Here is a 26,647-nt window from a genome sequence, read left to right as displayed (position 1 = left end):
CTTAAACGTCTACAGCAAAAGGGTATCTTCAGGTCACTTTACCTCCAATGGGAGTTTACTCTCATCATCAAGGAACTAAAAAAAGTTAAGCTGGCACATGACTCAGACCCTTACAGAACCTTAGCGTTGAGTCACAATACAAGTGCAATTAATTTAGAATTCATTCAACGAAATTCCCCAAATACGTTAATTCGGAAATATTCGCATTAACGAAAACCCATCTAACAAATTTTTTCCGAAAATCCAAAGTAATAAACTATTACGAACCATTAAATTATAGGCATTGGAATTTCCTTTCAAATTTGGCCGTTAGTGAATGTAACAAATACGAATTTATCAGAAGTTATGAATTTTCCTAAACAAATGCTGCATCTAAACTAACGGAACGGAACTAAAATAGTAAATACGTTATTAATTAGTATTAATTCGCTATGTTCCATTCATTTAGATGCGGCATTCATTATTTCGGATAATTCAGACCTTGATAAATTCATATTCATTACATTCATAAATGGGCAAATTTGAAAGGAAATTCCAATACAAACAATTTAATAGTCCGTTATTAGTTGGTTATTTTGGATTTTCGAATTTCACGAATGCCGCATCTAAACGAATGGAACATAAATTCAAACTTTTCCGGAGATACAAATTTATTCGAAATAATGAATTTTGACCATAACGAATGACCCAAAAACAAAAAACAAAATGAAACGGAAACAAAAAACTAACAAATTTTTCGGCAGTGCACATGTCTAAGAGTCCCTATCTCACATTTAGTTCAAAATACAACTAACATTTCAGACATAGCGCATCCTTTGCCTTGACCTTAAACCTACCAGCTATGTCTAGACCCTAAATCCACCAGACACTCCTTGTCCCCTACTCTGTGGTAGTGACTATGGATTCAACCGTTCAGTCCCCACACATAGACATGGGAAATAGAATCGAATATCTTTCACACACACACACAAAAAAAAAAAAAAAAAAAAAAAAAGGAGGATTGCATGCTATTATTCGCCCATGAATCCACTATTCAAACATGTACTAGGAGATTGATTTTAAAATATTGTTAAAGTGTTACTAAACCCACAACCACATAGTACAGAGCCTTGGGGGCACTCTGTACATCCTCAGTTTGGTGTGTATTGCTAGAGTTTCTTTCTTTTCTTGTGAGAGGGCATGTGATCGACGCAGGGCCAATCAATACTGTCCAGACAGGGGGTCAGGGGTCAGGCAGCCTCATAAGACAGTCAGAGGAGAATAAACCCCTTCCTACAAGCTTTAAAAACAGGAGTCCTGCAAATGTATCTTTTTTAAAAGTCAGCAGCTACAAATACTGCAGCTGCTGACTTTTAAAATAAGGACACTTACCTGTCCAGGGCACCCGCGATGTTGGCACGCGAGGCCCAACCATCTCTCAGTCCTTGGATGATGCTGCTGCCGCCATCTTTGGTAAGGGAATCAGGAAATTAAGCCTTGCGGCTTCACTTCCCAGTTCCCTACTGCACATGCGCGAGTCACGCTACGCAATCAGAATGGATGGGAAGAGGCGTAGACTCCCACAGGAGTCTATGCCCGGTAGTGGGTGCAAATACCTGTCTTAGACAGGTATCTGCACCCCCTCCCCCCTGAAAGGTGCCAAATGCAGCACCGGAGGGGGGGGGTGGTTCCAAAAAGCAGAGGTCCAATTTTTGTGTGAACCTCCGCTTTAACCAGACACTGATAGAAGTCACAAGACTGCTATATACTTCTGATGAGAAAAGGTATTTAGGAGTTTATATTTACTAAAATATATGCATTTCCATGTTCTGTGTACTGTGGGAAAATTGGGGAAAAGGGGAAGGTGAAACACTGGGACTTTAACCACTTCAATGCCAGGCACTTAGACACCTTCCTGCCCAAGGCAATTTTTTAGTTTTCAGCGCTGTAGCAATTTGAATGACAATTGCGCGGTCATACAACACTGTCCCCAAACAATTTTTTTATCATTTTGTTCCCACAAATAGAGATTTCTTTTGGTGGTATTTGATCACCTCTGCAATATTTATTTTTTGCGCAACAAATAAAAAAAAGACGGATTTTTTTTTAAAAAAAACAAGCCATTTGTTTCTGTTAAAATTTTTTGTAAATACGTTTTCTTCTTCAATGACAGGCAGAGATATGGCTAAACTGACGGGCACTGATGGGCACCGATGAGGTGACATCAATGATGTGGTACTGATGAGGTGGCACTGACAAGCGGCACTGGTATGCAGCACTGATGGGCACTCATAGGTGGCACCGATAGGTGGAATGGATGGGCACTGATGACACTGATGGGTGGCATTGCTGGACATCACTGATTTTATTTGGTACATGATGGTTTCCAGTCAGTGCATATTTGTGGGCACTGATTGGCACAGATTGGGCTGTCATTTGCACGTGGATGGCCATAGGTTACATACCTGGCCATCCACATGTTGTCCACTTCCCTGGTGGTCCTGGGGGCTTCCCTGGTGGTCTAGTATGGGCATCCAAGGGGAGGCTGACCCCCCCGTCAGGAGAGCCGCCGTTCGGCTCTCCTCTACACGCGTCTCACAGACGCGAGTGAGGAAAAGCCGATCAACGGCTTTTCCTGTTTATATCGTGATCAGCCGTGATTGGACACAGCTGATCACATGGTAAAGAGCCTCCGCTGGAGGCTCTTTACCAAGATCGGTGTAGCGGTGTGTCAGACTGACACACAGCACCGTCGATCGCCACGATTCGCAACCTCAAGGCGCGCAGCGGCTGTTATCCTGACGGACGTCATATGACGCCCAGTCAGGATAACTGAACCACTTCCTGGATGTCAGTCTGCTATTGACCGAGCGGGAAGTGGTTAAATGAGGCCATGGCCTGGTAAGGTCATGACCCTCCATCCCTGACAATGATATTGTTAAAATTAGGAGCAAGAGGGTGGGATTTTGAACAAAGCATGTGGTTAAAATGAATACAACATTGGAGATTGAAATATTTAATATTCTGTAAATAACAAAATTACACACATAATTTCCATACATACATATGTAGCACTAACTCCCAAAGGAGCTGCTGGTTAGTTTTGGACTTACCGTTACCTCCTGTTTTCCTCATTGTACGTTTTGGGGTTCCCATGATAGATGACCCAGTAACTTAGAGACTGACAAACAATCCACTTGAATGGATTTTATTTGCAATAAACGTAGACAATAAAACAAACAAACAGTCTCTTGAATTGGGATCAGAGGGTTGGAAAGGAAAGTTCAGGTACTCTTAATGTCAAAGTCAAATTTGTTGAAGAACTTGCTTACTTTGACTGCATCCAGAGAATAGCCATTTGCAACTGGATGATCACTCAGGTTGGGCAGTCCTTCTCTCACAAGGCCTAGCAGCCAACAAGGTGCTTACTCAGGAACAAGTCTCTGCCACAGACGTTGTTGTAGAACATGTAGGAAACTAAGCTTGAAACACTTGTAGGATACATGGTTCTTTCAGCCAGCTTAGTGATATCCACAAGACCGGATTCTCTCGGTTACCTCAGCCCTTCCAGGCTTTTACTAAGATGCTAACCCGTACGTGGTCTTCCTCTGAAGAGTCTTCCCCTGGAATACTTGAAGTTACTGGGTCTCTCCCGAACCGGAGACGGCACCCAACCACCTCAGAATCCTTCTTTTACTTTCCTTGCCTCAGGCTAGCCAGCCCCGAGACAAAGTTGGGTGGATCTGCACCCCAGGCCATAGCCTTCCTGGGGGCTGGTCAGGAGGACCAGGACCATGAAGTCAACACATCATTCTGAACCGGAACCCCGAACCATGTGATGTCCGCATCTTAAATACCCTCTCCCGGAAAGCACAGCGAGAGCGCCACTCCCACTGGGTTGGCTCCGAGAGAGATTAACTTAAGCACCTAACCAGATCATAGTTCCATGCCTACCAGAAGAGACAGTGCCTCCTGTGGCCAGGCTGAACATCTCCAGTCCAGTCAGACTGATGCTGAAGTCTAATTTAGACAATTATACCCAAACCAAACTACAGTTTAGGCAATTTTAACTTTTGGAAAAAAAGCACATAGCGCGTGCTCTTCAGGAGCCGCCGCTACACAAAGAAATAGGAATACACATTAAATGTGGCGTCAATTCCTAAAACAGTTGTAACTGGTAATAACATGGTTAAAAATGGGTAGCATGAGAGAGTTACAGAGTTCACCATATATCACAGTGGGATACAAAAATGTTGCAAGGTAACATCTACATGGCGCATGACCTATCTCTGTGTACTGTGGGAGACCAGAGTGAATGCAGGGTCCTTGGTTTAGTAACACTTTAAGCTGATATATAATTTCAATCACACTACACAAAATCTACCAAGTGTCTGATATATTGGAGATGCCAGGGGCACAGAGGTTCCTTTTCTCCATATTTTTTGGAGCTGCCACAAACTTTGGGGGTTATTGCAAACTGGCAAGGAAAATTTGTAGGAACAGAGCCATAGGCTTATCTTCTGCATTACACTCCATTAATTTAAAAAAACATAAAAAAAAAAAATGACATTCCTGAACATATTAAAACGACTTTTTGTTAAAGAGAAAAAAAAATATGCAAATATGACAAATTCCTTTTGAGTCTCACAAAGTACACTACTTTATAGGTGCAGGCATCCTACAATTCTTCACAGAATACTCTATGATAAAAGGAATAGATATTATTCTCAACTTACTGTGGTTTCAAGGTACACAGTTGAACTGGAGGCATCATGGGAAACAAGTGATGAATTCACCCCTGCATGATCCACAGTGACAGAAAGTTGAATGAGCAAAGCTGCACCAATGGCACAGATCACCAGGCAGGAGAAGACAGCAATGCATACATAACACTTCCTGAAAAACATCCAACAAAGTGTGCCCATAACACTTTTACACCACACAAAAATGACATTCCAGTATACTGTACAGTGTTAGTTTAGTTTCAAAGAATATCCAGAGAAGTTAGAGTGTCTTTAATAGACAGAGAATCAGGCTTGTGGAGTCCATTTTAGGAGATCTTCCTTTGTTGAGCCTTGCTATTTCCAAATAAAGCTTACATTTAATCTACTCGCCAATAACTTACAAAAAAAACAAACAAAACGCACTTGTTTTCATTACATTCCTTATTTTACACTATGACATCATCACTGGATCTTTGCACTTCTCTACGGAAAGCAGTGAGATCATGGCTGATAGGAGGGGCCAGCAAGGCACTGTACATCACTTCCTGAAACCATCCCAGTACCCGTTTCGGTACTCAATATCCATCAGCTCTGACACAAGCAGAGAGCCGTCTCTTGGGAGAAGTTATACAAATATTAAAATGCCTTGATGGGTGAAAGTCAGTCTGGAGGAGTGGGTGATCTTAGGCAGGCTGCATTTGCATCCAGACCACACACAGGTGATACTGAGCTTCATGATTGAAATAGTTGAAATCCAATAAATGAAAAAGGGGCAGGTCAGGTACAGTTAGGATCGGGAGGAAGAGAAGAGATGATGCTAGATGTCCTTCAACCAGGAAAGGGTTTTATATAACTTGCCAAGGCTAAGGCACACTGTGAGTAGCCTAGAGTAAGAAATTGAAGTATGGAAAAGGTAACTGAAGATTGAACTTGCCTTTGCACGGATATCCCAATTTATTCAGTCCACTGACTTTAGGAGAGAGACTTGGAGGTGGGATGTTTTAAAGTCAACCCATTATTAGGTTGATCTTTTTGCATACCTCATTATCCCTGATGGGTCGGGACCATCCCAAGATTTGATTCCTGGTGCGAATTTGGGCTGAAATTCACAGTAGAGCCCAGTGCTGAATCAAGTTTCCAGCACTTGATTCCACCAATTCACCTGCCAACTGTGCACCGTGCTGCAGCTGGCAAGGCTGAGACTGACATGCTTAGTGCCCAGCCAGCACAATTCCTCCACCTCCCCCACCCACTCTACATCCTGTATGAATGCAAGAGGTGGGGGGCTAGGTCTGCTCCACCTCCTCCTCATGTTCCCCTGTATACTTCCCGTCTTCCATGTATCATAGTGATCCTTCCTTCCTGCCTTAGGTGCATCATAGTGATCCTTCCTGTAACAAACAGATGGCCCCTGCCCCCACCTATAACCTATGGCCTTCGCAGCAAGGAGCACATGGAAGGGCAACGCATGAAAACTGGAGTTAGTACTTACCGGTAACTCCTTTTCCGGTGGTCTTCCAGGACAGCCCTTGAGAGATGGAGCTCCTCCCATCGACACAGGAAACACATTGCCACAGTTCAAAAGGCGGTCCCTCAGGTCCCTGGTCAGTCATTCACCAAGAACCGAAGGATGGAACTGAAAAACATATAAACCATAACAGGTAATAACATTAGTACATCACTATAATCAAATAAAGGGTGGGATCGTGCTGTCCTGGAAGACCACCGGAAAAGGAGTTACCGGTAAGTACTAACTCCAGTTTTCCCAAGTGTTCTTCCAGGACAGCCCTTGAGAGGATCCCCAAGTACTTACCAGATTAGGGGGGGACCACGGCCTGGAGGACTTTCCTCCCAAAGGCCTGATCCTGACTAGACATTAAGTCCAGTCGGTAATGCCTTGTAAAGGTGGAAAAGCTTGACCATGTGGCTGCTTTACATACCTGCTCCGGGGTGGCACCAGCTCTTTCTGCCCAGGATGCAGACAACGCTTTTGTGGAGTGAGCTTTAACACCCTCAGGAGGATCTCTATTCAAGGCCTTATACCCCTCTGCTATAGCTAGCCTAATCCATCTAGCTATGGTTACTTTTGAAGCTTTCTGTCCCCTACGCTGTCCGGAAAAAAGGACAAAAAGGGAGTCTGAGATTCTGAATGGATTTGTTATTTTAAGATATTCTAGAATACACCTCCTCACATCCAATAAATGAAAACGTTCCTCTTTCTCATTTGCTGCATTTTGACAAAATGAAGGGAGGACAATATCTTGGGACCTATGGAAGCTAGATGCTACCTTTGGTAAGAACCCAGGGTCTGTCTTTAGAATGACTCTGTCTTCTAGGATCTGTAGGAATGGTTCCCTGATGGAAAGTGCTTGGATTTCACTGACCCTACGGGCTGAAGTGATTGCCACCAGGAGAACTGTCTTAAATGTAATAAGCCTTAGGGAGGCCTCTGAGATAGGCTCAAAGGGTGACCCCAAGAAAGCCTTTAGCACAACTGCTAAATCCCAGGATGGGACTTTTGTGATTCTGACTGGCTTGCGTCTAGCGACTGCCTTACAGAATCTAGCGACAAAAGGATTTTCCTGTAAGCGTTCATCTAGGTATACACTTAAGGCAGCTATCTGTACTTTAATAGTACTTAGGGTTAAACCCTTGTTTACACCTTCCTGTAAAAACTGTAGAATATTAGCCGTATTTATGTCCCGGCTATTCAGCCAGCTATTGAATTTTTTCCAGACTTTTTTGTAAATAGCTCTCGTGACTGGTTTGCGACTCTGTAGTAAGGTCGCAATTACCTCGTCTGACAGGCCCTTACTCCTTAAGATTTCCTCCTCAGTAACCACGCTGACAGCTTCAGTGTGGCGACCTGCGGATGGTAAAGAGGTCCCTGCGACAGGAGGTCCTGTCTGTAGGGAAGTCTTAGAGGCGGACAGTCTGTCAATTGTAGCAACGTTGTGAACCACGGTCTCCTGGGCCAAAAAGGTGCTACTAGAATCAAACAGGTTTTCTCCTTGAGGAATCTTGCTAGGACCCTCGGAATGAGATGAAGAGGGGGAAATGCATACGCCAGACTGAAAGTCCATGGAGTTTGCAAGGCATCTACCGCCAGGGGTTGATCTCCTGGGTTTAGCGAGAAAAAATTGGGAACCTTTGCATTTTTCTTGCTCGCAAAAAGGTCTACCTCTGGTTCTCCCCAGTGAGCTGTTATGAGATTGAATGCCTCTGGGTGTAAGGACCATTCTTGGTTCGAAATCTTTTGTCGACTCAAGAAGTCCGCCTTGTTGTTCAGCTCCCCTTTCAGGTGAACTGCAGAAATGGATTCCAGATTGGCTTCTGCCCACTGGAGAATGCGTCTGGCTACCACCATCAAACGAGGACTTCTGGTTCCTCCTTGTTTGTTTATGTATGCTACAGCCGTCGTATTGTCTGAACGGACTTGTAGATGGTGACCCTGTATTGCGGGGTGGAAAGCTAGAACAGTTCTCAGGATTGCTGTTAGTTCTTTCCAATTGGAAGAGAAACATTTCTCCTCCGGGGTCCACTTGTCCTGGACCCAGCTTGAGCCTAGGTGGGCTCCCCAGCCCCAACTGCTCGCATCCGTTGTTAGTGTTGAAGTGATAGGAAGGACCCAATGAACCCCTTTGTTTAGGTTCTCCCTGTCCTTCCACCACCAGAGGGAGCGTTTTACCCTTGAGGGGATCGATACCTCCTCCTCCAGATCTCTGCCTTTTAATTGTTCTAACAGAAAACCCTGAAGTTCTCTTTGATGGAACCTGGCCCATTGTACGGCTGGAATGGCTGCCGTCATAAGACCTAAGACCGACATTACTTCCCTCACCGTACACTTGGGGCTGCATTGAAGAAAAGATATTCTCTGCCACAGATTCAAAATCTTTTCTTCCGGCAGTATAATTTTCTGATCTACAGACTTGATCCAGTACCCCAGATACAGGATCTCCTGTGTTGGGGTTGTCTTGGATTTCTCCTGACTGACAATCCACCCTAATCGACTCAGACTGAGTTGAGTCAATTCTAGGTCCTGAGAAAGACGACTCTCTGAGTGGGCTGTTAGGAGCAGATCGTCTAGGTAGGGGATAATTGAGACTGATTGAAGCCTCAGAGGAACTAAAGCCTCTCCGAGAACCTTGGTAAAGATTCTCGGAGAGGATGATAGACCGAAGGGAAGTGCTCTGCACTGAAAGTGGTAAACCTTTGTGTCTATCTGCACTGCCATTCGAAGAAATTTCTGGCATTCCTCCCTTATTGGAATGTGCAGATAAGCATCCCTTAGGTCCAGGGTTGCCATAAATGTCTCTTTCTGCAGGAGATTCTTTATGGAATAAATGGACTCCATCCGAAATCTCTTGTAACGGATGGAGCGATTCAGTGGACGGAGGTTCATAATTAGTCTGAATCTCCCTGACGGTTTTCTTACCACAAAGATGTGCGAGTAAAAACCGTCCCCTTGTTCCTGAATCGGGACTGGTGTCAATACTTCTTGATCTACCATTTCCCCTATTAGTAAAGGTAAGGCCCTGGCCTTTTCTGAGTGACTTGGAAGCTTTGTCACCAGAAACTTGGAAGGAGGGTTGCTGTGAAATTCCAGCGCATGACCCCTTTTTATTATATTTAAGACAAACTCGTTCGAGGTTGTCTCTTCCCATTGAGGAAGAAATTTGCTTAATCTTCCTCCCACAGGAACCCTGACGTCACTGGGGTTTGGGATCCTGATTGGGGCGGCTAAACAGTATGCCCCCTTTTTCTTTCCCTTTATGTCCCGACCAATGCTTTTTGGGGGTTGAACTCTTCTCTGATTTAGAGGGTTCCTTAAAGGGACGAAAAATTTTTCTTTGAAAATTTTTCTTTTTTGCGGGAAAGGTTTTCTTTTTGTCCGCCGTCCTTTCTAAGGCGGAGTCTAATTCAGGCCCGAAGACTAAGTCTCCTGTAAAAGGGACGCTGCACAGGCGGGTTTTAGACGCCGTGTCTCCCCCCCAGGTTTTCATCCATACTGACCTCCTTGCTGCCACTGAAAGTGCTGCAGATTTAGCCGTAAATTTAACGGAGTCCGTGGAGGCGTCAGAGATGAAACTGGTGGCCTTAAAAAGCATAGGGAAGGATTTCAAAAGCTCCCCCCTAGGAGTGCCTGCCTTTAAGTGTTCTTGTAGTTGCGATAACCAGAACTCCAGGTTTCTAGCTACACAGGAAGTGGCTAGAGCTGGTTTTAAGCCTGCCATAGAGGCATCCCAGGCCCTCTTTAAGACAATGTCTGTTCTCCTGTCCATGGGATCTTTCAGGTGGCCCATATCCTCAAAGGCCAGATCAGCCTGCTTTGAGATTTTGGACAGAGGGGCGTCTAGTTTTGGATTTTTATTCCAGACCGCCTCTGGGCTCTCATCAAAAGGGAACCTTCTCTTAAGGGATTTAGGAAAGAAAACCTTCTTGTCTGGTTCAGACCACTCCTTAAGGACAAGGTCAGAAAGCACCTTATGTATAGGGAAAACCCTTGCTTTCTTTTTCCCCAGAGCCTCATACATTTGATCATGTCTGGATAACTGAGTTTCTTCCTCCTCAATTTCCAGCGTATCATAGATAGCCCCCATTAGCTCATCTACTTCCTCGAGAGATAATCTATATTTTGAGGCTTTAGATGCTGCTTGATCCTCTTCCTGACCCGAGTCAGTGTCAGAGGATTCGGGACTAATCAACGTGGGGCTAGGCTCCCTGACCATACGGGGCTCCCCTGAGCTGGGTGTTGTAAGGCATGGTGAGGATGAGATTATAGTTGTTTTACTCGTGGAGGCAGCTGCAGCTGATCCCACGTCAGTGATTAACTCCCGGAGGGACTTAAAGGTCGACGCCATTTCCTCTTTAAAGGAGCCCAAAAACTTTGCTAAAGGGGAATCTGCCTCAGATTTAAGCAAGCTTGCAATGCATTGCTTGCATAGGGCTTTGTTAGAGCCCGAGGACAACCTATTCCCACAATTAGGGCACTTTTTGCGGCCTGTCTTGTCTTCCCTTGGCATCTCTTTAGCCTGAAAATAAGAAGACAAAAGGATTTCTTAGCGTCAGCACCATGTCCCTCTTAGAATCACCACTAACAAACAACCTCACTGTGAGTAAACCGCCACCGTGGGGTACTACAGGGCCCAGCCTACAAACACCACCACTCCACCAGAGTAATAGCATGCCCAGCAGCCTACCTGGGTTTGGCTGGTGCCTGTCTCCGCCGGAGTATCCTGGGGAATAGCCTCCATGGTCCCCCTCTGACGCTCCGAATCCCGCCGCTAATCCGGTATAGCTGGACGCTGGTCGGGCTTCACAGGCACAGCGCTGGCTCTCCCTCTCCTCCTTGTACCCTTAGAGACCCGGAACCGGAAGTCTCGGCACGCAGTGATGACGCGGTTCCGCCGGAAGTGAACGCTCGGCGTCTCCGACCCCCTGCAACGAGGAGGGAAGATGGAAGGTTCCACTCACCACTCCTGGGGGAAACCGGCGTCATTCTGCCCCTGGCCACCTCGGCACTGGAAGGAGGAGGGTAACGGGTCTGCTCCGGTTCAGCTGGACGGTACCCGAGCCAAAGAAAAAGGTATGGACCCAAACTGCAGCCATAAACCAGGACCCGGTCCCTTAGGCTTGCAGGTTCTCAGGCAGCCCCTGAGAGGGGCCTCCAGGTTCCTGGCAACATGTTCCTCCGACGGAGGAAACACAAATGACTGACCAGGGACCTGAGGGACCGCCTTTTGAACTGTGGCAATGTGTTTCCTGTGTCGATGGGAGGAGCTCCATCTCTCAAGGGCTGTCCTGGAAGAACACTTGGGAAAAACAATTCCCAACTCAACTCTCCAACCAGACTGCCCATTAGAATGCATGTGCTCCCACTGTGGAGATGCTCATAAATTTACAAGGATTAGGACCGCAGGTAATACAGGGTGTCATGAAGAGGTCTTGCAGCTTATGCATGCGTTTGCAAATGAGTGCTAACTAAAACCCTGTTTTTACACATACTGCTGGACAGGTTAATTTGGTCGGTAAGCAGACTGGTTGGCAAGTTGAGCTGGGAATTTTCTCTGGTTTTGTTTTTCATAGTGACCCTTCCTGCACCATAGTGACCCTTCCTGCCTTCCATGTACCATAGTGACCCTTCCTGCACCATAGTGACCCTTCCTGCCTTGCCTGCACCATAGTGACCCTTCCTGCCTTGCCTGCACCATAGTGACCCTTCCTGCCTTGCCTGCATCATAGTGACCCTTCCTGCCTTGCCTGCACCATAGTGACCCTTCCTGCCTTGCCTGCACCATAGTGACCCTTCCTGCCTTGCCTGCACCATAGTGACCCTTCCTGCCTTGCCTGCACCATAGTGACCCTTCCTGCCTTGCATGCACCATAGTGACCCTTCCTGCCTTGCATGCACCATAGTGACCCTTCCTGCCTTGCATGCACCATAGTGACCCTTCCTGCCTTGCATGCACCATAGTGACCCTTCCTGCCTTGCATGCACCATAGTGACCCTTCCTGCCTTGCATGCACCATAGTGACCCTTCCTGCCTTGCATGCACCATAGTGACCCTTCCTGCCTTGCATGCACCATAGTGACCCTTCCTGCCTTCCATGCACCATAGTGATCCTTCCTGCCTTCCATGCACCATAGTGATCCTTCCCTCCCTTCCATGCACCATAATGATCCTTCCCTCCCTTCCATGCACCATAATGATCCTTCCCTCCCTTCCATGCACCATAATGATCCTTCCCTCCCTTCCATGCACCATAATGATCCTTCCCTCCCTTCCATGCACCATAATGATCCTTCCCTCCCTTCCATGCACCATAATGATCCTTCCCATGCACCATAATGATCCTTCCCTCCCTTCCATGCACCATAATGATCCTTCCCTCCCTTCCATGCACCATAATGATCCTTCCCTCCCTTCCATGCACCATAATGATCCTTCCCTCCCTTCCATGCACCATAATGATCCTTCCCTCCCTCCCATGCACCATAATGATCCTTCCCTCCCTCCCATGCACCATAATGATCCTTCCCTCCCTTCCATGCACCATAATGATCCTTCCCTCCCTTCCAAGCACCATAATGATCCTTCCCTCCCTCTCTCTCCCACTTAGGGTTGGTTCACATAGTGCAGGACGGGGTCGTTCTGTGCGCACTTTCCACACTGCATGCAACCATGTGGTCCTTTTGGAACAAACATGGGTGCCATTAATTGTTAATGGCAGCAGGTTTGCAGCCAACATACCACATGGTACTGCAGTATTCTGTGGTTTGGCGCGGTACGATTTGAAAAAGTAGTGCACTGCAGAGCATCCCCATTTATTTGAATGGGTCGTGGTCGGCGTGCAGTTGCTCAATCACTGTGCTTAAGCCCCTCCCACTATCATGTTTGGCCACACCCAATTTTTGCTACAGAGCGTCACAGATCACCATCTCCCTGAAAATCATTGCATATATACCTGCCATTATATTAATTGCACTGTGTAGCTATGCAGACAGTTCAGGCTGCCTGGGTTAGGAAAGGGTTATGAAAAAAGGTATAGGTAGGAATGGCGCTATGCCTCAGACGTTACAAGAACAAAGAAATGCAAATATTTACTTGGGAAATTAGCCCAAAAATAATGAGGTCAACCGTATTAGGATCTGTGCAGTGCCTAAACCATAAATATAATATATCCTTTTGTGTACTAGAATATAAAGAAAATAAATGAATGAATAAAATAAAAATTGTTTTAAAGTGAAGTGAATGGAAAAAAAAATGAAAATAAAAATTAGAAATCCCTATAAAAAATAATGCTGCCGCGTTTCATAATTTTTTATTTTCTCATTGCTGGGCACTAGTCACTATTATTGTTTTTGGATTTATAACTGCTTTATTTATTCAGTTGACAGGTGCCTCTTCCAGGACTGCTCCCTAACCCAAAAAAGGTTGGCATATGTTGTTACCATTGCCCAGGTAACTGTAGGAAGGATTTTCCCCTTTGCAGATTTTTGGTTATTAACCATAAACTGAGGCTCTAGCGCACATTTGGAGTCAGACACATTATAGCTTGAAACTTTTTCCTGGACATATGGTAGGGGTGTGGTGGGTGTGTGGCGGGACCCCATTCTGTCACTGGGAGTATGGTATCGGAGGTGCGCTGGACTGATCAAGAGGACATGGGCTCAGCAGTGTCCCTCCTAATTGCAACAAACATCAAGCTAAGGTGTGTAGTGACACGGGACAACATGTTTCAGAGGAACTCTGTACTTTTATTACTGCATACAGTGACACGGCTCTTCAAGTCGGGGAAATGCCATGATGTTGAAGTCTCACATGAGGGCAGTCCCCACCTGGCCCCATGCATTGATGAGCGCATTCACAGCGAAAAATACCCCCACGTGCAGGGCGAGTTGGCCCCACCCACGTACAATCAAAACCATGCATCAAAGTGATGAATAAAGTTTGTCAGATGTGGTAGCATGTTCTAAGTAAGATCAAGGACAAGAATTAAAAAGTTCTATAATGCATAGCAAAGACTTTTTGATTGATTTAAAGGTTTGTCGATTTTGCTGAAAAGCCATTTAATTGCTAAATTCAACAGACTGAAATGTACTTTTGTTGCGTTACGTTTTAGGTTCAAGACAATCCAAGGCTAAGGTCAGCCAACCACGGGTTACAGGAAAGAAAAGTGCTCGATTTTCCCATCAACACAGACAGAGTTGATTCGGGAATCTCTCCTGCCGGGCCATTGTCTTCTCCTGGCAGGGGGGCACAGGAGGGTGGGGGAAGCCATCCCCACCAGGGAGAAGACTCATTATTGCTAGCGGCTATATCAGCCACTAGCGATAATCACAGGTAAAACCCATCATGCTGGTTGTACCCGAGTTGATCGATCAACTTGCGCATACATGGTTTGGATTAAGGCCGCCATCTGCTGAATCTGCCGAAATTAGAACCTGCCTTAATAAAATTTCTGAGTCTTGAATTTCTCAGGTCCCCTTCACTCTGTTGCACTGCAGTAAAACCCACATTGCCCCAATTTACAGGAATACAAGAATCATGAAACACTGCATTGCCATTCATTCTAAATGGCCTCTTTCATTTTGAATGCCACAAAAAAAAAAAAGGAGAAGGTCAGGATCATAAAAAAAATAAAAAATTTATAAAAATCACTAGGTGGATGCAGCATGGTTTCATCTTTCCCCTGCTGCCTCCAAGACAGAGAACAGTGATCAAAGGCCAATGTCACAGTCTCTGCATGGGATGGGAGCAGCTGGCTAAGGCCGCGTACACACGAGAGGATTGTCCGTCCAACTTAGTCCGCTGAAACGTGTTTCAGCGGACAGTCCGCTCGTGTGTGGGCTTCAGCGGACTTTTTCAGCGGACAGTCTGGCGGACTAAGTCTTTCGGAATTTCCGTAATACAGTCCGTCCAACTTTGGTTTCAGCGGACAGTCCGCTCGTGAGTAGGCTAGTTGGACGGACTAAGTATGGCGCATGCTCAGAAAGGATTTACACGGCCGAAGGTTGCATTGCAGTGTATTGGACGTCGTATTTCTAGTCCCGTCGTACGTGCTGTACACGTCATCGCGCAAGCTTTCAGCGGACTGTCTGTTCATCGTGTGTGGTCAAGTCCGTTCATTCAAAAGTAGGACGGACTGTCTGTCGGATTGTCTGACGGACTTAGTTGGACGGACAATCCTCTCGTGTGTACACGGCCTAAGGCTTCCAGCGACATGCTGAGAGGCTGAGGCAGCTGCCAGTCCAGGCATCTGGGTGGGTCCCGACATTAAAGTCAGGATGCCTTCAGAGCCTGTACCAGTTCAGGGATGTTGACCAGAAATGGGTTTTAGCCCACTGTTGTCTGAAAACAGGGCACTGGAGTAGAGAACAGAGTACACTCCCATGACCCACAGTAGAGGTAGGGCCAAAAGAGCATTGGCCCTACTTCTCCTTTAAAGTGGAACGTCACTCTCCCAATCAACATTTTTAATCCTTATGCTGCTAGTATTAGTAGATAGATAGGAAAGTAGATCATATTTACTGGTTTTAAACTTTTTTTTAGCTTTCTTTAGTTACTTCCTGGTCTATTGCCTAGACAAATGATGTCATACATCCCAGGAGTCTTTAGGAGGGGAGGAGAGAAGAGAAGAAGGGGTTTTCTTAGCCAAGCACACTCTCCTGCATGCATGTTTGAGCTAAGGGCAGATTTTGGGAAGTAAATGTTACATCAATGATTTGCCCTTAGTGAAGATGGCCGCAGACAGAGATGATAGGGGGCGTTTTTCAAAGCGGATGGATGGGCGAGTTTGGTTTGAACATTAAAAACAAATTAAATTGTCCTTTTTGGTTTGTGGTACTTGCAGAGAAGATCCAATTTAAGTATTCACACAGGCACAACGAATGATCAAAATATTGTTTATATTAATGTAGCACCCTCTAGTGTGCTACTAGCATCAGAGTAGGTAAACCATAGTCTGTCTCAGGTCTAAGTCTAAGTCATGGAATCTGGGTTAGGGTTTACTGGAGTTCAGGGCAGAATGACTCATGCACGTAGCTCTCTGGAGCCTCCCCCTGGTTCTAGAAAGTTGGAGAACATTCTGGAGTCTGGAGGGTGGAGGCTAGGAGAATTGTTCTGCATATTTAAGGGAACTTAGCCAATCTCCAAGATGTGGGCCTGGCAGGCGACTAAGCGAGTCCTTAAATATGGATTATGCTGGTAGGGGAGTCGGGTGTAAGATGGAGATGGAGTGAGCGCTGACGAGGCGGTCGGTGGCACTCTGCCTCAAAGCCTGTTCCTCATGGTCTGGCTGCGCAGCAGTAGGGAACCCTGGCATTTCCAATCCCTACGGGGGTAGTGCTACTTTAAGATTATCTCCTATGATGTAGAGGCTAGAATTCAGCATTTTCCTGAAATACCTCAATCAAAAAAATACTGCATTATGGCCACTAGAGCTGACAATCATAGGGGAAAAATCATATTACAAACAATACTGCTCAAAACATTTGTGCAAGGTTATTTGCATAGTGTCCAGAGAGCTTCAAGGTGTTGTGTCCCAATAGTCATGGGTTTCCCTTCAAGCAGTTGAGTGAGGATATTAAAAAGAAGAAAAAAAAAAAAAAATATATAATTAATATATTATATATTATATATATATATATATATATATATATATATATATATATATATATATATATATATATATATATATATATATATATATATATATTTTTTTTTTTTTTTTTTTTTTTTATATAATATATATTTTTTTCTTCTTTTTAATATCCTCACTCAACTGCTTAATATATTTTTTTTTACAAAGCAAAAAGGAGGACTATATAGTGATCTAAATTCATGCAATGCACATCTAGAATGTCACCAAGCAAGATCAAGAAAAATCTGGCAGAACTGGTTGTAGTCGTGCCAAGAATGAAAAGCAAAAACCACATATTACTGCAAAGGACCTGGAGGAATAATTAATTGCCACTTGTGAGCTCAAGATGAAGGTCAATGTTTGAAGAACACAAAACCTAGCTAAGCTAGAGGCATTTTGGAACCACGTGTTGCGAGAAGCTAAAATCAAAACGTAACTCCTTGGCATCAATAGCCGAAGACACATAAAAAAAAAAAATAATAATAATAAATAAAAAAAACACACATAGCTGAATCTAGGGCAGCCTTTCCCAACCAGGGTTATTAGGGGTTCCTTGAGAAAGTTCTGCGCCTCATAGTAATAATTGATACCATTTTTAGCTATCTGTAAGGGGGAATGCTCCAGTCTGGCACAGTTGTACAGGCTCCTTTCGTGTAGAGAAAACACTTTAGTCTGATTTCACTGCAAACTGTGAGCTTTCCACAATGTTCATTAGAAGGTACAGAAGTCCGATAAAGCTCATATCCTTTTGGCTGGACGACATACAGTATCATCTAGTCCTCCTGTCCCTGGCCTGATCTTTTATTTATTGAATTTCAGTTTTAATCATGGCAGGTTTGGCATTGGATATGGATTTTAACAAGGGCAGTCTGCCAAGCAATGCCCACGCCTCTAGACGGACATCCACCCATCAAGCCATTGTAATATTTGCATAACTGCTCCCAAGAGCCAGCCCACTGCTTGCATCAGGAATGGGGGCTCTTGAGGAGTACCAGGGCATGTACAGCACCCCGCTGGCCCATCCCACCAGCCATGACCTGCCTGCATTGCATAGAGAAGAAAAAAGACCAAGTAATAATGTCACTGTCTAAAATAAGGTATGTCACGGAAATGTAAAGGTTTTATTTAAAATGCTATTAAAAAGCTGATGAAATTGATAAGGAGTAACCAGGAGAAGCAAAACCTAGGCAGATTAAACTTCAGCTGTTAAAGTATAACTGAAGGCAAAACTATGTTTTTAGATTTTGGATAGAGCGGAGGGGGATCAGAACCCCTGTCAGCATTTTATTGCCAACTGTGACCTTATTAGGATGGAGTGGGGTTGTTTGAGATCATACATTTTATGTATTATACCGTTTTGAAACAATATTTAATTTATCTATTAATCAATCTATCCATTTTGTCAGAATAATGTGACTTCAGTTTTTAGACAAATTGTAGGTCAGATACAAAGATTAGATATTAGTCTTCGATTTTATCCAAAGTGGCCACCATGGTATCCTACCAGCCCATCAATCTGTATGAGAGGCGCCCCTGGTCTACTGGGACCCTAGACATTCCATACAATTTAATATTACCTGGAAACTGAGCTATTAAAACAATTATCTACAGAAACAAATCTGCACTACTTTTTATATTGCTTTCTTGCAATGAATCGGATGCCCAATTACAAATAGTAATCAACTAAAACACATAATGAATAAATATAAAGAATCCCAGCTTACGTTCTCCGTGGTTTTAGCCTCTGGTCGCTGTATGGAATCAAAGCTACCAACTCCTTTTCTTGGCCTAAATTGAAACAAAAAGAATGTCTCATCTTATATACTGCAGTAGACGAGGGGCAGAGCCATTATTGTGCGAGATTTAGACCAATGTTCATTACATACAGTACAGTGATAGATGCCACCCTATGGCCGGTTCACACTGGTGCAACAAACGCTCGGACTTTGAGAACGCGCCATGTGCTCCATACCAGACCCTTATCAGAGCATGCAACCCGGCAGGCCAAGAAAGTGGAGAGGGGAAATGAGCAAACAGCCCCCCATCCTGAACCATACCAGGCCACATGCCCTCAACACTGGGGGGGGGGGGGGGGGTCAGGTATGTTGCCGTTTTTACATTTTGGTGTGGAGCCTCCCCTCAAGACCCAAGTTGCACTCATCTCAAAGTCGGATCAATTGGATCCCGTTCATTAAAGTCGCATCAATGTTAGGCTGAAGTTGCATGACTTTCATGTCAACTCTGTTGTACTATGAATAATGTGGTGTATTTATATACCACAAAAAAAAAATAAAAAGATACAATTTGCAGAAAAAAATAAAAAATGTTGAACAATAGCTCAGAATATCCAGTTAAAATGTATTTTGAATATATCAAGTGCAGATTATAGAATTGAAACCAATACCCAGACACAGTTTCTCTGCTTTTGTTTTTTTATTTTAGCCATTCTATATTCTGTTATAGGAAGAAGTCAGATTTACATTTCAGTTCCCATTTTCTGTGCACAAAAAACAGACTCTGGTGCCATAAAGTAGCAAGATATGGTCAGAAGAATTAGGAGTGCCAAGGAGGAGGGTCAAGGGGAAACCGGATCCCGAGCTTCCACTGAGATGGCGTCAATGTCTTTTTCTGTTCATGCACGATCAAAAAAAATAACGTGCGATATACAGCATGTGAAAATCTGTATGTATGGGAATTTAAAAAAAATTACCACTGGGATCTATTGGTTCATATACAGAATCTCACAAAAGTGAGTACACCCCTCACATTTTTGTAAACATTTTATTATATTTTTTAATGTGACAGCACTGAAGAAATGACACTTTGCTACAAAGTAAATTAGCGAGTGTACAGCTTGTATAACAGTGTAAATTTACTGTCCCCTCAAAATAACTCAACACACAGCCATTAATGTCTAGACCGCTGGCAGCAAAAGTGAGTACACTCCTAAGTGAAAATGTCCAAATTAGGCCCAAAGTGTCAATATTTGGTGTGGCCACCATTATTTTCCAGCACTGCCTTAACCCTCTTGGGCAGGGAGTTCACCAGAGCTTCACAGGTTGCCACTGGTGTCCTCTTCCACTCCTCCATGACGACAACATGGAGCTGGTGGATGTTAGAGACCTTGTGCTCCTCCACTTTCCATTTGAGGATGCCCCAGAGATGCTCAATAGGGTTTAGATCTGGAGACATGCTTGGCCAGTCCCTCACATTTTCCCTCAGCTTCTTTAGCAAGGCAGTGGTCGTCTTGGAGGTGCGTTTGGGATCGTTATGTTGGAATACTGCCCTGTGGCCCAGTCTCTGAAGGGAGGGGATCATGCTTGGCTCCAGTATGTCACAGTACATGTTGACATTCATAGTTCCCTCATGAACTTTAGCTCCCCACTGCCACTGGAGACATGCTTGGCCAGTCCCTCACATTTTCCCTCAGCTTCTTTAGCAAGGCAGTGGTCGTCTTGGAGGTGCGTTTGGGATCGTTATGTTGGAATAATGCCCTGTGGCCCAGTCTCTGAAGGGAGGGGATCATGCTTGGCTCCAGTATGTCACAGTACATGTTGACATTCATAGTTCCCTCATGAACTTTAGCTCCCCACTGCCACTGGAGACATGCTTGGCCAGTCCCTCACATTTTCCCTCAGCTTCTTTAGCAAGGCAGTGGTCGTCTTGGAGGTGCGTTTGGGATCGTTATGTTGGAATAATGCCCTGTGGCCCAGTCTCTGAAGGGAGGGGATCATGCTTGGCTCCAGTATGTCACAGTACATGTTGACATTCATAGTTCCCTCATGAACTTTAGCTCCCCACTGCCACTGGAGACATGCTTGGCCAGTCCCTTACATTTTCCCTCAGCTTCTTTAGCAAGGCAGTGGTCGTCTTGGAGGTGCGTTTGGGATCGTTATGTTGGAATAATGCCCTGTGGCCCAGTCTCTGAAGGGAGGGGATCATGCTTGGCTCCAGTATGTCACAGTACATGTTGACATTCATAGTTCCCTCATGAACTTTAGCTCCCCACTGCCACTGGAGACATGCTTGGCCAGTCCCTCACATTTTCCCTCAGCTTCTTTAGCAAGGCAGTGGTCGTCTTGGAGGTGCGTTTGGGATCGTTATGTTGGAATAATGCCCTGTGGCCCAGTCTCTGAAGGGAGGGGATCATGCTTGGCTCCAGTATGTCACAGTACATGTTGACATTCATAGTTCCCTCATGAACTTTAGCTCCCCACTGCCGGCCGCACTCAAGCAGCCCCAGACCATAACACTCCCGCCACAATGCTTGACTGTAGGCAAGACACACTTGTCTTTGTACTCCTCACCTGGTTACTGCCACACACTCTTGACACCATCTAAACCAAATAAGTATCTTGGTCTCCTAAGACTACAGGACATGGTTCCAGTAATCTATGTCCTTAGTCTGCTTGACTTCAAACTGTTTGCGGGCTTTATTGTGCACCATCTTTAGAAGAGGCTTCCTTTTGGGATGGTGGTGGTGGGTGGTCATGCAGACCAATTTGATGCAGTGTGGCACATATGGTCTTAGCACTGACAGGTAGACCCCCCCACCCCTTCAACCTCTGCAGCATTGCTGGCAGCACTCATATGTCTATTAACCAAAGACAACCTCTGGATATGACACTGAGCACATGCGCTCAACTTCTTCGGTCAACTATGGCAAGGCCTGTTCCGAGTGGAACCTGTCCTGTTAAACTGCTGTATGGTCTTGGCCACTGTCCTGCAGCTCAGTTTCAGGGCAATCTTCTTATAGCTTTGCCATCTTTATGTAGAACAATTGTTTTTTTGCAGATCCTCAGAGTTCTTTGCCATGAGGTGCCATGTTGAGCTTCCAGTGACTAGTGACTAGAAAGTGAGAGCAGGGACACCAAATTTAACATACCTTCTCCCCATTCACACCTGAGACCTTGTAATACTAACAGGTCACATGACACCATGGAGGGAAAATAGCTAATTGGGCCCAATTTGGACATTTTCACTTAGGGGTGTACTCACTTTTGTTGCCAGCAGTTTAGACATTAATGGCTGTGTGTTTACACTGTTATACAAGCTGTACTCTCACTACTTTACATTGTAGCAAAGTGTAATTTCTTTAGTGTTGTCACATGAAAAGATAGAATAAAATATTTACCACAATGTGAGGGGTATACTCACTTTTGTGAGATGCTGTATATGAATGGTGGCGATCAAATAAGAAGTATTGGGAATAAGACTCTTTACGATAAGATTCAACCTTCCAAAACATACACAAAAAAACATAAAAATACATACAAGCTGAGAAGCTGCAAACACTGTATGTATTCCCACACCAACACAACAGAAGAATAGTGAATAGTGTTGCGCAACTCAAAATTAACAATGAAGCTACATGGATCAGTGGTGTAATGCATAGGGCAGAGCCAAAGTGACATCACTTCCAGTCCGGAGTCGAGAACCGAAAGTATACATTGTTCATGCTGGCTCATGTGACTTTAATCATTTTAACATCATGAGCGAGATTCCTATAGCAGTTTGTGTGTAGTTTTATTGGATTAAACTTGATCACACTACTGGGTGGCTTCCTTTTCTTTTCCTTGCGCGTCACCTATATAGTAGTTGTTATGCAGTTGTCCATTTAAAGACGACCCATTGCTGGTATTTTCAGAACCATCAGTTACACCAGGGCCCTGGGTATTATAGGAATGGATGGACTGATGCACCAATTGTTGATTAGCGCATTGTGGCCTGCATATTTACATATACACAGATCCTAAACGGATTGAGCTCTGTCATTTCAAACGCCATTGATTCAAATTTTTAGGGAGTCATTAATGACTGGAATGGTACCACTGGATTGGCATAAGGAAAATGTGGTCTCTATATTTAAAAAAGGGATCAAAGTCTTAACCAAATAACTATAGACGTGTTAGTTTAACTTCTATAGTTGTGAAGATACTGGCGAGTTTAATAAAAGCCCATATAGATGAGTTCTTGCTGGAAAAAAATATTCTAAGTAACAGACACCATGGATTCATGAAAGACAGAAGTTGTCAGACAAACCGGATTTCTTTTTATGAGGAGGCAAGTATTTGGACAAAGGAATGGCTGTGGACGTGGTATATTTAGATTTTGCAAAAGCGTTTGACACCGTTCCAAACACAAGACTCATGTGTAAGGTAAAGTCTGCAGGCTTGGAAAGATCAGGTTTGTAAATGCAGAGAAAACTGGCTAAAAAAAAAAAAAAAATTCTGAGAATAGTGGTTAATGATTTTTACTAGGGTTGTCCTGATACCAAGTATTTGCAGGAGTACTTGTACTCCTGCAAATGCTCGCGATGCCTAATCCGGTACCTGGACACTTGGGAACTATCAGTGCAGTGGCGGGGAATTTATAATTATTGGATTTCCCTATTGGGCTTTTAATAAAGCAGCTAGAAGCCGTGGACGGGAGAGGAGGAGAAGCACATAGGGAGATCTGTGATTACAACTTCCCCCATCACCGCACCAGTTCCAGAGTGTCCCCTGCATCCTCCTGTGTTCCTGTATGTGCTCCTCCAGTCCCCACCCCCTGTCCTTCTCCGGTCCCCCCCTGTCCTCCTCCCCCTCAGGTTTTCTTCTAAGATTGTCCGGTATTTGGCTCCATCAATCTTCCCATCAACTCTGACCAGCTTCCCTGTCCCTACTGAAGAAAATCATCCCCACAACATGATGCTGCCACCGCCATGTTTCACGGCGGTGATAGGGTGTTCAGGGTGATGTGCAGTGTTCGTTTTCCACCACAGATAGCGTTTTGCTTTTAGGCCAAAAAGTTCAATTTTGGTCTCATCTGACCAGAGCACCTTCTTCCCCATGTTTTCTGTGTCCCTGATATGGCTTTTCGCAAACTTCAAATGGGACTTCTTATGGCGCTTTTTCAACAATGACTTTCTTCTTGTCACTCTTCCATAAAGGCCAGACTTGTGGAATGCACTACTAATAGTTGTCCTGTGGATCTCTGCCGTTACCATGGGCCTCTTGGCTGCTTCTCTGATTAATGCTCTCCTTGCCCGGCCTGTCAGTTTAGGTGGACGGCCATGTCTTGGTAGGTTTGTAGCTGTGCCATACTCTTTCCATTTTTGGATGATGGATTAAACAGTTCTCCGTGATGTTCAGAGCTTGTTTTTTTTGTTTTTAATAACCTAACCCTGCTTTAAACTTCTTCACAACCGTATCCCTGACCTGTTAGGTGTGTTCCTTGGCCTTCATGATGCCGTTTGTTCACCAAGGTTAGCCAACAAACCTCTAAGGACTTCACAGAACATCTGTATTTATACTGAGATTAAATTACACAGGTGGACTCTATTTAATTAGGTAACTTCTGAAGACAATTGGTTCCACTAGATTTTAGTTAGGGGTATCAGAGTAAAGGGGGCTGAATACAAATACACAATTTTCAGATATTTGTAAAAAATGTGTAAAACTATTTATCATTTTCCTTCCACTTCACAATTATATGCTACTTTGTGTTGGTCTATCACATAAAAACACGTTTTTGGTTGTAACATAACTAAAATGTCAAGGGATATGAATACTTTTTCAAGGGACAGTATATCCATAGTTAGTCTGGCTGAACAAAGTCCTATTTAGTTCAACCAATAAAAAGAAAAAAAAATGATATTATATTACATAGTAGGTGAGGTTGAAAAAGTCCAAACGATGTGTGTGATTATATGTCAGTATTACATTGTATATCCCTGTATGTTGCGGTCGTTCAGGTGCTTATCTAATAGTTTCTTGAAACCATCAATGCCCCCCCACAGAGACCACCGCCTGTGGAAGGGAATTTCACATCCTTGCCACTCTTCCCGTAAAGAACCCTCTCTACGTAGTTTAAGGTTAAACCTATTTTCTTCTAAGTCTTGTTAAACTCCCTTCTGCAAAAAAATGTAATCCCTATTGTGGGGTCACCAGTACGGTATTTGTATACTGAAATCACATCCCCTCTCAAGCGTCTTCTCCAGAGAAAATAAGTTCAGTGCTCGCAGCCTTTCCTTGCGACGAATATCCTCCAGACCCGTTATTAGTTTAGTGGCCCTTCGGCCGGACCAGAGTCTTGTAGAGCTGGAAAATTATCTTTTTAGCACTGAAATTAATCTCCTTTTTAATGCATGCCAATATTCTGTTTGCTTTGTTAGCAGCAACTTGGCCTCTGAACTCGCCCTTGTAGCCAGTTTTCAAACCACGTACTTACCCTATGGTAAACGTTTATGGGGGAACTGTGTCAAATGCTTTTGCAAAATCCAGATACACCACGTCTACTGGCCTTCATTTATCTAAATGGCAACTCACCTCCTCATAGAAGGTTTGGCAAATATTATAATTTTTTTTTTTTTTTTTTTATAAAAATGTATATATTATATACACACACACACACACACACACACACACACACACGTAAGTGTATCCGCCACCAAGACACAGGACATCCGCCACCAAGATTTAGAGCGGATGTCCTGTGTATCTCGGCGGTGCTCGGTAGTTCTTGGCAGCTTTCAGGTATTTTCGGACACACTCGGCCATTCTCGGCAGCTTTCAGCTTTCCAAAAGCTGCCGAGAGTGGCTGAAAATTGCAGAGAACGGGCGAGTGCGGCCAAAAATACCCGGAAGCCACAGAGAACCGCAGAGATAATTAGCAACAGCGGGGGATCGGCATATAACACACACCCCCGATTTTAGGGGGAAAAAAGTGCGCATTTATATATTAATTATATTATATATTCATGACCCTATGGCCGAGAGAGTTGAGAGAGAGAGATGTGGATCAAACACGTGACAAGACTTACAACATAAATAGACCTAAAGTGTGCCTTGGTGGTTTGGTCGGTATGTCAAGAAAAAGGGGCAAAAGACTCAGGGGGAATAACTTTATTGATTCTTGTGGTTATTGAGCCAGCTTGGTGAAGGATTTGGGATGTATGTGGCAAAAAAACAGACTTCCATCGGCCTAGTTTCTTGATTACATGGTCTGGTACTCCATGCAGGGAGGCTCAAAGCCCAAGTTTCTTAGGAGGATCCTGACATGCTTGATAAACTGGCTGGCACTCAGAAGGTTGGTTATAAAGGGTAGCAATGAGCTACCATCAGATTGGCTGGGTAGATGGGACAGTAGTCGGTCGAGTTGTTAGTCTAAAAACAGGTTGATGCCAACCCCAGGGCCGGTGTGTTGCGTTTTGCAAACTGTGAGAGTCAGGTGGCGTCAGAGCAGTGTCTGACTGCCGGAGCCACTGACGATAAATTCAATAGGTCTTAGGATACCGTAGAAGATTTGGTAGATGGCTACTTGGACAACTAGGTTGGGCAAAGCCCCAAACAGAGAATAAGTAAGGATTTCATACATGTCTCTGAAGAGGTCACTCGTGATAGGAAGGCGTTTGCCACTAACTACGGGGTTGGTGCTTCACTATGCCCCTTAGGAGGGACTTGACTGCATGAGCCGAACACCGACGGTTTACTGGGGTCCTGTATCGATAGGAAATGCTGGTCACTCGTTAGGTATAGCCTGATAGTATTGTGAGAAAGGGCCAGCTGCGCGTGGCAATACGATATAAAGGCTAGGGCATTTCAGAGCATGCATGAAGTCCATAAGGCAAAAGCACACTCCTTTCTCAAGTGTAGGAGGAACAGGGAGAGAGGGATACTTAAATACTCAATCTTATTAAAGGAATACAGCTAAATGCATAACAACAAAGTAGATACTACATGATTAGAACAAAAAAATAAAATAATTATGCTGCATATACTACTAAAAATAATTAATGATTAAATAATGAAACCATAAGA

The 26,647-nt window shown here is 44.3% G+C and overlaps 1 protein-coding gene across 2 annotated transcripts in view; it reads right to left on the bottom strand.

Annotated features, from left to right (window-relative positions):
- The window catches only part of TMEM106A (transmembrane protein 106A), an 87,257-nt gene that overhangs the window by 31,813 nt on the left and 28,797 nt on the right, over positions 1–26,647 (bottom strand). For both annotated transcript variants that reach the window (XM_077459808.1, XM_077459809.1), the window contains exons 4-5: positions 18,572–18,635; positions 4,716–4,875 (exon numbers count right to left, since the gene is read on the bottom strand). In XM_077459808.1, coding sequence (XP_077315934.1) covers positions 4,716–4,875; positions 18,572–18,635 — 224 coding nt within the window. The remainder of the gene's footprint in view (positions 1–4,715; positions 4,876–18,571; positions 18,636–26,647) is intronic.

This window comes from Lithobates pipiens, unplaced genomic scaffold (assembly GCF_037356315.1).
Source record: "Lithobates pipiens isolate NorthernLeopardFrog02 unplaced genomic scaffold, aLitPip1_a1.2 Scaffold_28, whole genome shotgun sequence".
NCBI classification, from domain to species: Eukaryota; Metazoa; Chordata; class Amphibia; order Anura; family Ranidae; genus Lithobates; species Lithobates pipiens.
This window is presented reverse-complemented; position numbering and strand designations above follow the sequence as displayed.